The sequence below is a fragment of the Oryx dammah genome, unplaced genomic scaffold (genome assembly GCF_014754425.2).
Source record: "Oryx dammah isolate SB20612 unplaced genomic scaffold, SCBI_Odam_1.1 HiC_scaffold_27, whole genome shotgun sequence".
In the NCBI taxonomy this organism is placed as follows: Eukaryota; Metazoa; Chordata; class Mammalia; order Artiodactyla; family Bovidae; genus Oryx; species Oryx dammah.
The window spans coordinates 44,786,686-44,802,210 of record NW_024070211.1 but is presented as its reverse complement, the minus strand read 5'-3'; the positions used below and the strand labels follow the sequence as shown (position 1 = coordinate 44,802,210).

At 35.9% G+C, this 15,525-nt stretch overlaps 2 protein-coding genes across 2 annotated transcripts in view; both read left to right on the top strand.

Moving 5' to 3' along the window:
• BMPR2 (bone morphogenetic protein receptor type 2) overlaps positions 1-15,525 on the top strand; it is a 150,055-nt gene that overhangs the window by 98,533 nt on the left and 35,997 nt on the right. The window contains exons 4-5 of the mRNA XM_040228777.1: positions 10,611-10,721; positions 11,791-11,882. Coding sequence (XP_040084711.1) covers positions 10,611-10,721; positions 11,791-11,882 — 203 coding nt within the window. The remainder of the gene's footprint in view (positions 1-10,610; positions 10,722-11,790; positions 11,883-15,525) is intronic.
• On the top strand, positions 11,986-13,401 carry LOC120854422 (hemogen-like; the record flags this gene model as incomplete). Its single annotated transcript, XM_040228423.1, has 1 exon — positions 11,986-13,401. A coding segment is annotated over one exon (960 nt), but the record flags the coding sequence as incomplete, so codon positions are not given.

Here is a 15,525-nt window from a genome sequence, read left to right as displayed (position 1 = left end):
TCCCAGCATCAGAGTCTTTTCCAGTGAGTCAGCTCTTAGCATAAGGTGGCCAAAGTACTGGAGTTTCAGCTTTAGCATCATTCCTTCCAAAGAACACCCAGGACTGATCTCCTTTAGAATGGCTGGTTGGATTTTCTTACCGTCCAAGGGACTCTCAGGAGCTACTAAACAAGTCACTCATTTAAAGAGTAGTACGTCTTGCTTCAATTTGATAAAATACTGAGATACTTATAAAAACATAAATTGTTTTTATCTCACAGAGATTATGTGTTAAATATCTTTTGCTTTTGTTAGAAAACCTAGGTAGAGTTGGACTGAAACTACAACTTCTTACATTGTCCAGCATTTCATTAGTGCTTCTAAGCAGGACAGTTCAGTTCAGTCGCTCAGTCGTGTCCTACTCTTTGTGACTCCATGGACTTCAGCACGCCAGGCTTCCCTATCCATCACCAACTCCCAGAGCTTGCTCAAACTCGTGTCCATCGAGTCGTTGATGCCATTTAACCATCTCATGCTTTGTCGTCCCCTTCTCCTCCTGCCCTCAGTCTTTCCCAGCATCAGAGTCTTTTCCAGTGAATCAGTCCTTTGCATCAGGTGGCCAGAGTCATCTTCAGTATCAGTCCTTCCATTGAATATTCAGGACTAATTTCCCTTAGGATGGACTGGTTTAATCTCCTTGTAGTTCAAGGGACTCTCAAGAGTTTTCTCTAGCACCACAGTTCAAAAGCATCAATTCTTCAGGGGTCACCTATTTTTTTATAGTCCAAGCAGGACATATCAGTGCCTTTAAGACAAGTTTGCAGACAAAAATATGTTTAGGGGAAAGAAAGGAATGTAAAAGAGAAGGAAAGATAAAAAGACGAATTGTAAAAAAGAAGAGTCGAGGATGTAAGAAAGAGAAGTGTCTGTGTTGGAGAATAGTACAGTACCAGCCACAGTTTTTCTAAACTCCACTTTGGCTTCATCACTGCCCTAGGTATTGTTTCACTTTACCACCCTTCTCTCACTATCTGAGGAGTGTGGTTTGTAGGAACAGAGCAAATATCTATAAACAGTGCTTGTGGGAATAATCAATGATGGATGAGCTGATGATCTTTTCATGGAAGACCAGATGTGCTCTTTCAAAGGTCCCTTTTAAAGAATTTTCAGATAACACGGTAGGTGCTTTGAGGGATGAGGAAATAGTTTGGAAACTATGAAATAGGTAAATTAAGGTTTTAGATATGTATTAAGGATGGTTTCATATAAACTGTCCAATAAGAACATATTCACCTCTGTCCTATCCCTGGTGGCTTAGAGGGTAAAGTGTCTGCCTGCAATGCAGGAGACCTGGTTTCGATCCCTGGGTTAGGAAGATCCCCTGGAGAAGGAAATGGCAACCTACTCCAGTACTCTTGCCTGGAAAATCCCACGGACGGAGGAGCCTCGTAGGCTACAGTCCATGGGGTCACAAAGAGTTGGACACAACTGAGCGACGACACGTTTATCTCAATTGCCAAGCTTTTGTTTCTTCTCTGTTCTACCCCAGTTCATCTTTTATTAACTTTGGCCTTTTTGGTTGCTGCTACTACCTCTGCTGCCAAAACAGTAGAAACCATGAGTTTTTCATTTGTCTGCTTGGTTTAATATTCTTCTCTTGTCAATAAAATTGGGTAGTTTAAAAGTACTAAATATAAGTGAAAGATCAAATGTATGTATCTGTGTAATGTTTCTATGATGCTTGATAGGGATTAGCTACAATGATCTTTTAATTATTATTATCGTAACTCCTAGGCTCGTTGCAAGGAAAAATAACCTGTTACATAGAGGAGCAACCCTGAATGAATTTCATCTGCACATATAGCACAGTTAAATCTTGAAAACGTACTACTGAATAACAGATTCAAGGCACAAAAATTTTATTTATATGGAATAGAGAAATGGTCAAAACTAAGCAGGTAAAAAATATAATACTATTATGAAAGCAAGGAAATGATTACCACAAAAGTTAGCATAATGGCTTTTTCTGGGAAGAAGGGTCATAATAATGACCCAGGAGCAGGCAAGGGTTTGGGGGGACCTAGATGTTCTATTTCTTGGCCTAGGTGGTAACTAAAGGAGTATTTACTTCATAATAGTTCACCAAATACTACATTTGTATTATGAACAATTTTGTGTATGTAGATTATGTTTTGTAATAAAAATGGTTTTAAAAGAAGGAAGCCAATTATCGGAAAAACTAGGAAACAAATTTAATAGGAAAAAAAATAGCTTTTCTTAATATGTCTTATTTTGCTTTCCTTGGCACAAGTTATGATCATAATGAAAAGAACATCAGTCAGAGGGCCAGGAGTTATTTGTATAATGCAATTTATGTTTTGTTGTCTGGTTGGCAAATGACTAGAAGATACAACTTCCACTTTTATAGTCAGGTTATTTCATGGTCATTTTCTGAAGGATCTTTAGTATGAATTCTGGATTTTGAAGTATCATTTATATGCCAGTTAGAAAAATTGACTAGCGATCTCTTGAGTGATTTGACTTTTTGGTTTGATTCTGTATTAAATTTGCTTTTGGTTTGTTTTATATAGTAAATATTGGAATGATTAGATTTCTGTTTTAGGCTCAAATTATCTTTTCTAACTCAATTAGATTATTGATTTCTAAGAAATAGAAATAATTATTTTCAAAAGCTTTTGTGTACAATAATGATACTTTTGTTTTGTCATATCTACATGTAAAGCTGAAAAATAAAATCTGAAAAAAATAGAGAGAATTACAGCCTGGTAGAATTATACCAAAAATATTTTGAGAACATGTCTAATGATGTTTCTTTATACTTTTATGAAATTTTTTTAAAGGTAGCATAGTCTACAGATTAATCTATATCTCCTGTTTAATTATATTTACTGAGAATTTTAACCTATTTATTTAAATGTTGATTTTAGACTTATTTAATGACTTTATTCCAGTGAAATATAATTAACTTTGTTCATTTTAATTTATTCCTTAATAAGAGATGCAAAATCCTGCAATTCAGTCTTTTCAATCACAAAGAAACTATTTCAAAGATATTAAAATTATTATAAAGACTTCCATACAAGTTAAGTTTGATAGATTTTGAATACCTTTCCTTTGTTTTCTTTTAAAAGTTTTTGTAGGGAAGGGGGTTAATGCAGTTTGTTTCGCTTTCTGTCTGTCTGTAGTTTCCTGCTGTTCCTTTCATAATTTAGGCATAGAACGCCTAAACTCACCAGAATATGAAATGCTTTGTTTACTGTTGTGATTTGTTGTATTTGTTTCTTACAGGCTAGTTCTGTGTACAGTGATTAACAAGGCATATTAAATTTAAAACGATTTTAAATATTCAATATTAAATACCATCTTGGGAAAAATAAGAAATCTGCCTCCACTCAGTTTGTTTTTGGGACATTAAACATAAACATTAATCTGATTATGATTATGGTATAGTTTGCCATTACAAACATAATAATTAAAACAAGTCAACATTGTTTATTCCTTGTAAAAATATTTGTTCAAAACACTGAGCTGCGCGATATATCATCATTCCTGGAACAGTATTTAGCAATCTGAATTATTTTGCTAAGGAATTCATTTAACTCTGATCACATTAATTGTTTTGATTTTAAATGTTTTTCTCTGCTTTTATGAGAAGCACATGTTTAAATTTTTTTTTAAACTTAAACCCTAATTTGCCTTTCCACACTGAAGTTGTAAAAGATTAAGGAGCCAACATAACCGGTTTGTGTTATGTTTAAGATTTCCTTTGTTGCTTACTGCACATGCAACAATGTTGTTCTTTCTTTGACACAGACCCAGACAAAGGCTAAGTGTAGCAAGGAAGCAGACAGCAGGCCTCCAGTAGTGGCCCCTGCCTGGCTCCAGGATTTGTAAACAGAAACATCCCAGGCTCCAATGAGGCAGACAGCAGTTCCCTGTCTGTTCTGCATTCAGGAAGCGCTTGCTTTTACAAGCCCAGACATTGCACCCAGGCATACATAGCTGTGTTTACATTTGGCTGAGTATTTAACTGCAAAAGCTAATAGGGAAGAAGAATAGGGTGTATTAGAATTACTGGGACACAACAATTTCAGGGATAGCTTATATATAGCATATATGTTTCTTTTAAATATATTTTATAAAAAGAAATAAAATAAAAGTTTGTAGTTTTTTTGATAAACACTTTTTTTAATTACACACGTGTGTGAATACACATATTGAAATAATTTTCCTGGAAGTTTTTCAGGGATTTCATATTTTAGATCATGTGACATATCCTGAAAGCTTTTAATTTAAAATATTTAACCATTAGCATGATTTTAATGTTTAAAATCTATTTTAACACCCCTTTTCCTTACTATTATGTGGATTAATAATCTATTTTAGAGTTTGCATTATTTTATGAAATGTTATGTTTAACTTGTGTAAATTTGTTGTGTTTAACTTGTGTGAATTTGAGAATAAAAGCAAAGAGAATGCTGAACCTTCAGAAAATAAAAACTAAAAGAAAAAAACAGAATTTTGGTGTTGAAGGACTTTGGAAGTCACCAAGTATAAATACCTTTTAAAAATGGTTTTATTTTAATAGCAAACTTATAGGAAGAGCACAGAAGACAGACAACATTAAAAATTTGTTATTGCATGTAGTACTGCTCTGAAAAGTATAGTAAATGGGTGGAATCTACTGTATGCTAAAAATGTTACAAACACCATTCAATAAGAAGTTTGCTTAGTTTTTAAGAAAAACATCCAAGTGGTGGCATTGTCCAGAAACATTTAACAGGTTTATTTATAACTCTTATGACATTGAACTGCTAAAACTTGTTCACTGAGACATGTTGATTTGCATTTGTGCTTTCGTGTGTCCACATTTATATTAAAAATTGACATACAAGTTTAAATGGAAAAACTGCCAATACCTGATCTGTCCTCTACTTTTTCCACTCGGAATCCTATCTTTTGACTCCACAGGGGGAAATGTCTAATATTCAGAATTATGAATAACAGGAAGGAGAGGGGGAAAAAAAATTTTTTTTTTTTTTTTGAGAATGAAATGTTTTCCATCAGAGTGGGTTCTTAAGCTCATTTTTCACACATGTAGCATACTGGTTGAATGTCTTTTGGCATAATTTTACACATTTGGCTTGGGTAACACACAGGTTTGTGTCTTCAGTAAAGGCCAAACACACAAGGCTTCATTTGCTTCCTGCACTGTGAAAGTGCAGATTTGTTTTGACTTCCTGGGTAATTTCTCACACCAAACATTGAAAGGAAAGTTTGGCAATCAAATTTCAGTGAACTCTTACTAATGTCTTAATTTTATGGACTGCTGCAGTACCAAGTCTATCAATTAATTTTCTTTACTATTAAGTTAAGTCGCTCAGTCGTGTCCGATTCTTTGCAATCCCATGGACGGTAGCCCACCAGGCTCCTCCATCCATGGGATTCTCCAGGCAAGAATACTGAAGTGGGTTGGCATTTCCTTCTAGCAGCCATAATAGATGCTACAATATTTTTCTGTTAAATTTTTTCTATTTTTAGAAAAGTCCCTTAGACTTTTAAAAAATTGTGTTTTCTTAAAATTTATATTCATTTATAACAAATTAAGCTGTCTGTTCTTAAAACCTGAGCTAGATTATAAAAACCTTAAGGCAAGCATATTGACAACATAAAGAAGAGATTGCAAAGGATGAGATAGAAAAATTGGAAATCAGATGCAGTAATCCAGAAAAACTCAAAGGTGTGAGAATCCTTAATAGTCCTTGAGAATGTCACCATAGACTAGTTGACATACAAAATTATGGTCCAGTCATGTAGAAATTTGCTCCAGTATATTTAGTTTGAGAAGGCATAAAAAATACACACTTTTAAAGAGCATTTTATACAAAATGCTTTAAGTTAAAAAAACATATTTAATTGTAGATACTATCTTTTTAAAAAATTGTATTTATTTTTAATGGATTGCTGATTGCTGTACAGTATTAGTCTGATTTCTGTCATACATCAACATGAATTAGCCATATGTGTACATATTCCCCGCCCTCTTGAATTTCCCTCCCACGTCCCACGCTTTCCCACCCCTCGAGGTTATTTCAGAATTCCTTGAGTCATACAGCAAGTTTCGATTGTCTGTCTGTTTTACATAGGTTAGTATATACGCTTCCATGCTACTCATTGTCTTTTACCAAGATTTTTTGCTCTTCTGTACTAATCGTTTTACCGTGGTGCTAACTGGGCAAGGTAAATTCCCCCCCGCACCTTTTTCTGAATCGGTAGAAATAAGGAGCTTAGTTTTGAATATGTTGTTTAGATAGCTCTAAAATATTCAGTTGGGAATATAAAGTATATTTGTTAAAGGAATGGTATGTACATCAATTGATTGTTGTTGTTGTTCGGTCTCTAAGTCATGTTTGACTCTCTGAGACCCTGTGGGCTGCAGCATGCCAGACTTCCCTGTCCTTCACTATCTCCCAAAATTTGCTGAAACTCATGTCCATTGAGTAGGAGATGCCATACAACCATCTCATCCTCTGTTGCTGCCTTCTCCTCCTGCTAACAGTCTTTCCCATCATGAAGGTCTTTTCCAGTGAATCAGCTCTTTGCATCAGGTGGCTAAAGTATTGGAGCTTCAGCTTCAGCATCAGTCTGTCCAATGAATATTAGGTTTGACTGGTGTGATCTTGCTGTCCAAATGGACCCTCAGGAGTCTTCTCCAACACCATAGTCCAAAAACATCAGTTCTTTGGCACTCAGATTTCTTTATGGTCCAACTCTCATATCTGTACATGACTGCAAAGTAATGTCTCTGCATTTTAATACACTACCTGGGTTTGTTATAGCTTTTCTTTCAAGAAGCAAGTGTCTTTTAATTTCATGGCTACAGTCACCATCAGCAGTGATTTTGGAGCCCAAGAAAATAAGTCTGTCACTGTTTCCATTTTTTCCCCATCTATTTGCCTTGAAGAGGTAGGACCAGATGCCATGATCTAGTTTTTTGAATGTTGAGATTTGAGCCAACTTTTTCATTCTCTTCTTTCACCTTCATCAAGAGGGTCTTTAGTTCCTCTTTGCTTTCTGCCATTAACTGTAGTTGCTCAGTCATGTCTGACTCTTTGTGACCCCGTGGACTGTAGCCTACCACACTCCTCCGTCCATGGGATTTTCCAGCTAAGAATACTGGAGTGGGTTGCCGTTTCCTTCTCCAGGACATCTTCCCAACCCAGGGATTGAATCTAGCTCTCCCACATTGTAGGCAGACACTTTACCGTCTGAGCCACCAGGGAAGTCCATTCTGCCATTAGGTAGCATCATATACATATCTAAAGTTATTCATATTTTTCCCGGTAATCTTAATTCCAGCTTGTGATTTATCTAGTTTAGCATTTCACATGATGTACTCTGCATATAAGTTAAATAAGCAGGGTGGGTGGCAATATACAGCCTTGACATACTCCTTTCCGAGTTTTCAACTAGTCCATTGTTCCATATCTAGTTCTAACTGTTTTTTTTTGTGTTTTTTTTTTTTTTGACCTGCATATAAGTTTCTCAGGAGGCAGGTTAGGTGGTCTGGTATTCCCATCTCTTTAAGAATTTTCCACAGTGTGTTGTGATCCCCGTTAATTGTTTAAAAAGTGAAAGTCACTCAGACGTGTCCCAACTCTTTGCGACTCCATGGATGGACTATACAGTCCATGGAATTCTCCAGGCCAGAATACTGGAGTGGGTAGACTTTCTCTTTTCGAGGAGATCTTCACAAGCCAGGGATCAAACCCAGGTCTCTTGCATTGCAGGTAGATTCTCTACCAGCAGAGCCACAAGGGAAGCCCAAGAATACTGGAGTGGGTAGCCTATCCCTTCTCCAGCGGAATGCAGTTATTTAATCCATATATTCTAGAAATCAGCTGTTTATTTCTTAAAGAAATTTTCAAGGTGCATTCACATAATTATTTGTACACAGCTAAATAGTTGTGTCAGATAAAAGCTTGTGAGTTCTAGTTCCTCAACATTGGTTTAGAGAATACAAATTTTGACTCTTCCTACAAGTTTTCTGTTCAAGAAAGTCTTCATTTAGGCCAAATGTGAAACATAGTATCTCATATTTCCATCTCTGTGGTTTTTTGACATCTGGCCTGTTCAGAGGATATCACTTGCCTTTTATTACTTATAAATTCAGCAGGTTATGTTCTTTCAAGCATGTTTAAATCACACCCCTTTAAACGTCTGTCAGTGGCTCAACTACCATTTTTAAGACTGGGTACATAGCTCTTCTCAGCTATTTCAGGTTTTCTTTCCATAGTAAAGAAACATATAATGACTATAAAGTCTGTTGAATTCCACTACAGAATAAGGTGGATTTTTATTTAGGTTTCTGGCCCCTTTGTTTTTAAATCTTCTCCATTATTTAAAGATAACGCCATGTTTATTAATTTTGCTAAATAAAATGTGGATCTTTCGCAGAAGAAAACCTTACCTGATTATGGTTCTAATGGTAGCCATTGCTTTGTAATCTGAAAATGTCATTATCAAAACCATTTACATGTAGATAATGCTGAACAGGCTGCTGTTTGAATAGATATACAACTGTGAGAAACATTTTGATTTATGACTGCATTTGTTCCTTATAGAATCTGTTTGTTTTTTTTTCTGCAATATTCTTGTTGGCTTCGAAATCAATGCCAAGCTTCTCCTCATAAACACCATTCCAAAACTTCTGATTTCATATCAGTCTGATCTATCTAGCAATGATTTTTCAACAGCTTATAGCTATGCAGAACAGTTTAATTATATTCATACTTAACATCTTTTAAATGGTTTTTTTCTCCCTCCCCTTCTATATATCATTCTAAATAAATCATTTGATTATCCCATGTTGATGATTCTTCTAAGATGTAGATAGCCCGGTTTATGTGATTTATTATGTACCTATTTTAGTAATCTTACAGTGTTTTTATAATCTTATAATGTCTTGTAGTGTTAACTCATGTATGTGTTTGAATTACACAAGAAAATAAATACCCATTTAAATAATTAGCCTTTCTAATTTGGAAATAGGAAACCTGTGTTTCATATTAGATTTGTGAATTTTGTTAATCCAGTTAGAGAACAGCTTCATTCTATCAAAAATAAATTTTGTTTTGTCTGTCATATTTGCTAATGATAATTTGTCTCTGTACATCCACACTGAATGGAATCTCGGAGACAGAGTTTGTGTGAAATGGAAGAGAATAACTTTATTGCTTTGACAGGCAAAAGGGGCAATAGCCAGCTAATGCCCTTAAAACTGTGTCTTAACCTGGGAGAGATGGTTTGTGAGGAGTCCCACAGTCAAGGAGTGGGGTTGCCTATATGGACCTGGGTTCCTGCAAGGCCTGCATTCCTTCAGTTTAGGATTCATCTGGTGGTCTCCTGATGGGATTCTGGGATTCTGTGATAACTGTGCCCTTCTCTCTGGAATGAAGAATGCTTCATCAACTAGTTAACATGTTCATTTGGTGGAGGTTTTAGTACTGTAGAAGAACTCAAGGATGTTGATATGTATATTCCTTGAGGAGGAACCAGGACACTGCTCCAAAACTACACTATTGTTTCCTGACTGCTCCTCCATTTCTCTGCAGCCTCTCATTTTATTGATTAGCAACTGTTTGAATCTATCCTTTGAAACTCAGGGGAATTCTTAAAGGCTGAATGAAACCTATTTCCTTCAAACAAGAAACAGGGACATGGGGTTTTGTGCCCAGAAACCCCACAAGGTCCTTCTTGGTTTCACATTGGTGCTAAAATTCCAGGCAGGTACTTCTTTTTAAATGTTACATGAAATTGGATTTAATTTCGTATGTCCTTTTATTATTTCATTATAAATTGTAGTTATTTCCTAATTGTTTACCTTGGGAAACTACAAGTAGAGGAGCAAATTAAATCCAAAGTAAGCGAAGAAAAAAAGTAAAAGTTAGATGAGGGATCAGTTGATTTGAAAACAGAAAATTAATAGAGAAAAAGCAACAAAACCAAAAGCGGTTTCTTTAAAAAGATCAATAAAGTTGATAAACTTATAGCAAGGCTTCCAAGATAAAATTAAAAAAATAAATATCTAATAATCAGAAATGAAAGAAATGTCATACCTACAGATCCCATGGATAGTAAAGGAAAATTATGAACATCTTTTTGTTAACAAATTCAATAGCTTCAATGTACTGGACCAATTCCTTGAAAGGTATAATCTACCGCAACTCGCATGGGGAGAAATATATAATCTGAATAGGTATTTATCTATTAAAGAAACTTGATAAATAATTAATACTCCCTTAAACCAAAAGTACCAAGCTGAGATGATTTCACTGTTGAATTCTAGCAACTGTTTAAAGAAGAAATGATGCCGGTTATCTACAACTTCTCTTAGAAAATAGAAGCACAACTACCAGGCATTTAAGTGTTCTGGGTCTATATAAAATAATTTGTATGATTAAATATATGTGCAATTTTCAATTATTACAAATTTGTTATTAATTTTTCTTTCTTTTTCTTTGATGCAAAAAATTGCTGATTTGACTGTAAGTAGTTAGCAAAATACTGGAAAGAAAGGATGACTATTTAAAAATTTTACTTTCTTTTAGGTCCACCTCATTCATTTAACCGAGATGAGACAATAATCATTGCATTGGCATCAGTCTCTGTATTAGCTGTTTTGATAGTTGCCTTATGCTTTGGATATAGGATGCTGACAGGTAAAAATGCAGGTTTTTGTTCTGTTTATTATTTATTTTGTAATGTTTATTAAACATTGTGTTTAATCAGAATTGATTTTCTTTAAAAAACAATTTTTCATTGTAAAATGCATCTGTTTGCTGCAGTAGTCCTGGAGCCATCCTTCTGTCTTAAACTTTTTCCCCTAGTTTTTGTGAAAGGTTTCAAATGTATACAGAATACTCATCACCCAGCTTCAATGATTGTCACATCTGTATATCATCTGTAGGCCCACTCACCCTACCCTTCCATGCTGTTGGATTATTTTGAAATAAATTGAAAGTATCCCTTATCTATAAATGTTTTAGTATTATGTCTGGAGTATAAAGACTTAAAATATATATAACTACAATACCATTTTCACATCTAAGAATAACAATAGTTTAAAATAATTCCTAATCATTAGTTGTCTGCTACTGCTGCTGCTGCTAAGTCATGTCAGTCGTGTCCAACTCTGTGCATCCTCATAGACGGCAGCCCACCAGCCCCCTCCGTCCTTGGGATTCTCCAGGCAAGAACACTGGAGTGGGTTGCCATTTCCTTCTCCAATGCATGAAGGTGAAAAGTGAAAGTGAAGTTGCACAGTCGTGTCCGATCTTAGCGATCCCTGCAGCCTACCAGGTTCCTCTGTCCATGGGAGTTTCCAGGCAAGAGTACTGGAGTGGGTCGCCAGTGCCTTCTCGCATCAGCTGTCTAGTTGGTTCTAATAAACATTTGATTTGATAAGCTTTTTAGGAAATGAGCACCCATTCATTGATTTGAATAATTTTAATAAAACCTTCCTTGATATTTCTGTCCATTTTTTAGGGTTTTACACTGGGTGTACTGGAACCATCTCCCAGAGTTCAGCTTTCATGTTATTATTTATCTTCATTTATAGATGATTCTTTGTTTAGTAGATAGTTTAAGTCCCATTGATATTAGGTATAAGTTATGCTGTCTGTCCTTCTGCAGATCTTCTATTTAACTGTAATATATAAAAATGTATAATAAATATTTTCACTTTTAAGAGAACCACTAATTAGTAAGTTCTTTTTCTGATTTCCATAGGAGACCGCAAACAAGGTCTTCACAGTATGAATATGATGGAGGCAGCAGCGTCAGAGCCCTCTCTTGACCTAGATAATCTGAAACTGCTGGAGGTAAGATTGCTTTCAGATTATAGTCTGTTTTTTTTCTTTCTGTCCACATAGTACATCTGAGACAGTGATTAATTCATTTATTCAGTGACCATTTATTATAAATTTTGTGTCAAGACCTCTTCACCAAGCAATAGCGGTACAAAACCACTCTTCTGAAATAAGCCAAGATAGGGCTGAATCTGAAGACCTCTCTCCTAAAATGTGCCAAGAAATAGCTATATTTCAAGACCAGCCTTTCAAAATGTTCCATGATATGGCTCAGCCTGAAGACGTCTCTCCTAAAACATGCCAAGAAGCCATTGCAGCCAAAGTCCTTTCTTCGAAAACATCTGAAGATACAACTGACCTGGAGGGATGCTCTCCGGAAGCACACCCCAAACCAGATGTGCCCAAAGCCTCCACTCTTGAAACATACCAGAAAAGACCTGAGCCTGAGGAACCCAATTCTGAACCAGGTCAAGGAATAGTTGAGACTGAAAGCTTTGTTTCTAACACACAGCAAGAAATGGCTGTGCCTAAAGAGCTTTCTACAGAAATACACCAGGAAACAGTTGAACCTGAAGACTTTTCTCATAAAATGTATAAAGAAATTGCTGTGTCTAAAGCCCTCTCTCATAAAACAACCCAAGAAACATCTGTTCCTGAAAAATATCCCCCAGGAATGTACCAAGAAACACCTGGGTCTGAAAAATATTCACTTGAAATATACCAAGAAACCCCAGGACCTGAAGATGGTGCACCTGAAATATACCAAGAAACAGCTGGACCTGAAGCCTATGCACCTGAAATTTACCAAGAAACACCTGGGCCTGAAGACCTCTCTACTAAGACATATAAAGACAAAGATGTTCCTAAAGAATGCTTTCCCAAACTATGCCAGGAAATAGGTGGACCCCAAGACCAGGATCCTAAAGCACACCAGGAAGATGCTAAGGATGATTATACTTTTCCTCAAGAAATGAAGGAAAATCCCAAAGCAGAAGAACCAGAGATAATAGAAATTACAAATGTGCCTCAGGAGAGTAACCCAGAAAATGACATCTATAGTTATGTTTTGTTTTAATAATGTTCAACCATCATAGTCATCCAACAAAATACACATCTTAGTACATCATATGTGTGATTTTCTCAAAATATGGTAGAAATCTCTACAATACTCGTTAACATTTTAACAGTATCTCCCCGCCTATAGATATATAGTCTATAGATATATAGACTATATCTGAAAGCGAGAATTAATGTTTTTTCCTCAGGCTCTACCACATAGACAATATTCTGCTAGTGTGTATGTGTGTGCACATATGTGTATGTATGTAATCTGGGGAGAGGACAGTGGTGGGAACAAACTTAATTGTTTTACTCCCCTTAAGAATTAATCAAAGAAATGTTTGCTCTTGGGGGAAATTATCAAGCCCTCCTTTTTTCCATTTTTAAGGCTGAGCAATTAAAATTTGGGAAAGTATATAGATTTCTTGTAAACTTTGATTAATTATTAATGTGACAATAGTATCAAAATTTTATGCAGCCTTAAGTTAGCTTTTAGTTATTTAATAATTTTAACAATTCTTATCATTCTAGGACTTCTTTAAAGATATTTTGGAGTGATGTATGTACTTACATATTTGAATTTTGATTTTCTATTTTTACTTTTAAAATATTGTAATTGTGCAAAATGTACATTAAATCATTAGTACAAGTTTAAAAAAAAAAAAAAAAAAGACCTCTTCAAGGCACTGAGAATGTTGGTGACCAATACAGATACATGGGCTTATATTCTAGTGAGAAGTAGTCTACAACAGGGTAAATAAATGAAGGTACAGTTGACCCTTGAACAACATGAGTGTGAACTGTATGGGTCCACGTGTACACAGATATTTTTCAATAGTAGATATTATTCCACCATCCATATTTGATTTAATCTGTGGCTGTAGAACCATGGACCAGAAGAAACATGTTTGTATGAAGGGTCGCCTGTAAGCTTTATGTGGATTTTTGGACTATGTGGAGATTAGGTGTCCCTAACCCCACATTGTGGAAAGGTCACTATATATTTCAAGTAGTAGTAAGTGCTGAGGAGAAAAAAAATGCAAATAAGATGAGAAAATTACAGAAAGGGGTTAGTAAGGAAAGTATATTAGGAAAGGAGATAATCTTTGAGTAGAGACTTGAACAGAGTATGGGAATAAAGACATACAAATTCTCAGAGAAAATGTACAGGCAAGGAATCCATGCTGCTGCTGCTGCTGCTAAGTCGCTTCAATCGTGTTCGACTCTGTTCGACCCCATAGACGGCAGCCCACCAGGCTCCCCCATCCCTGGGATTCTCCAGGCAAGAACACTGGAGTGGGTTGCCATTTCCTTCTCCAGTGCATGAAAGTGAAAAGTGAAAGGGAAATCGCTCAGTCATGTCCAGCTCTTAGCGACACCGTGGAGAGCAGCCTACCAGGCTCCTCCATCCATGGGATTTTCCAGGCAAGAGTACTGGAGTGGGGTGCCATTGCCTTCTCCGAAGGAATCCGTAGTAGTTGCCAAGTAAACATTACTTGTTTGTATATGTATTATGTATTGTATAGGTGCATACAAATATTATGTTTTGCATAAAATTAAATTTTCATTTGGTAATATCTCAGAACCTGTGTTAAAAGTCTCACCATGATGAGTGTTTTTATGCTGTTTATTAGGATAACTGAACTATAATGTCTAAACCAGAGACTGTTAAATGATAGATCTGGTATATAAAACATTTTAAGAACTTTCTTTTTGGGAGGAAAATACAATAAAAGTGAAAAGCAAAATTCAAAAAAGGTATTTCAGTGCATAAATAATTGATAAAGAGCAGGTAGAAATCAACATGAAATAAACAATCCATTAAAAATAGACAAAAGAGATGAATTGTCAATTCACAGAAGTAAGTCTGCCTAGTAGTAGTAGTGGTAGTCGCTCAGTTGTGTCCGACTCTGCCACCCCATGGACTGTAACCCGCCAGGCTCCTCGGTCCATTGAATTCTCCATGCAAGAATACTGGAGTGGATTGCCATTCCCTTCTCCAGGCAATCTTCCTGATCTAGGAATTGAACCTGGGTCTCCTGCATTGCAGGCAGATTCTTTACCATCTGGCTTCCCTGGTGGCTCAGACAGTAAAGCATCTGCCTACAATGTGGGAGACCTGGGTTCAATCCCTGGGTTGGGAAGATCCCTGGGAGAAGGAAGTGGCAACCCACTCCAGTATTCTTGCCTGGAAAATCCCATGGAGAGAGGAGTCTAGTAGGCTTCAGTCCATGGGGTCACAAAGCGTCAAACACGACTGAGTGACTTCACTTTCTTAACCATCTGAGCTACAGGGAAGTATGCCTAGTAAATGTATAATAAGATGTCCATTTTAGTTAATTGGAAAAAATATGAATTAAAACCATTAGGATATTGTTCTGGATTGAGTAAAAGAAACACTTCAACCATTGCTGATTTAACTTTGCCTTGATACAGTGTTTCTAAAGGGCAATCTTATCTGTTTGTAAATATTTAAGTTAGGAATAGTGAATGAAATATAACGAATACTCATTAAATAAATGGTGGTAAATTCCTAAGCTTTTTCCAGGAAAAAGGCAGAGAAATTGGAGAAGCCAGAAATGAAGAGAACAGTTGC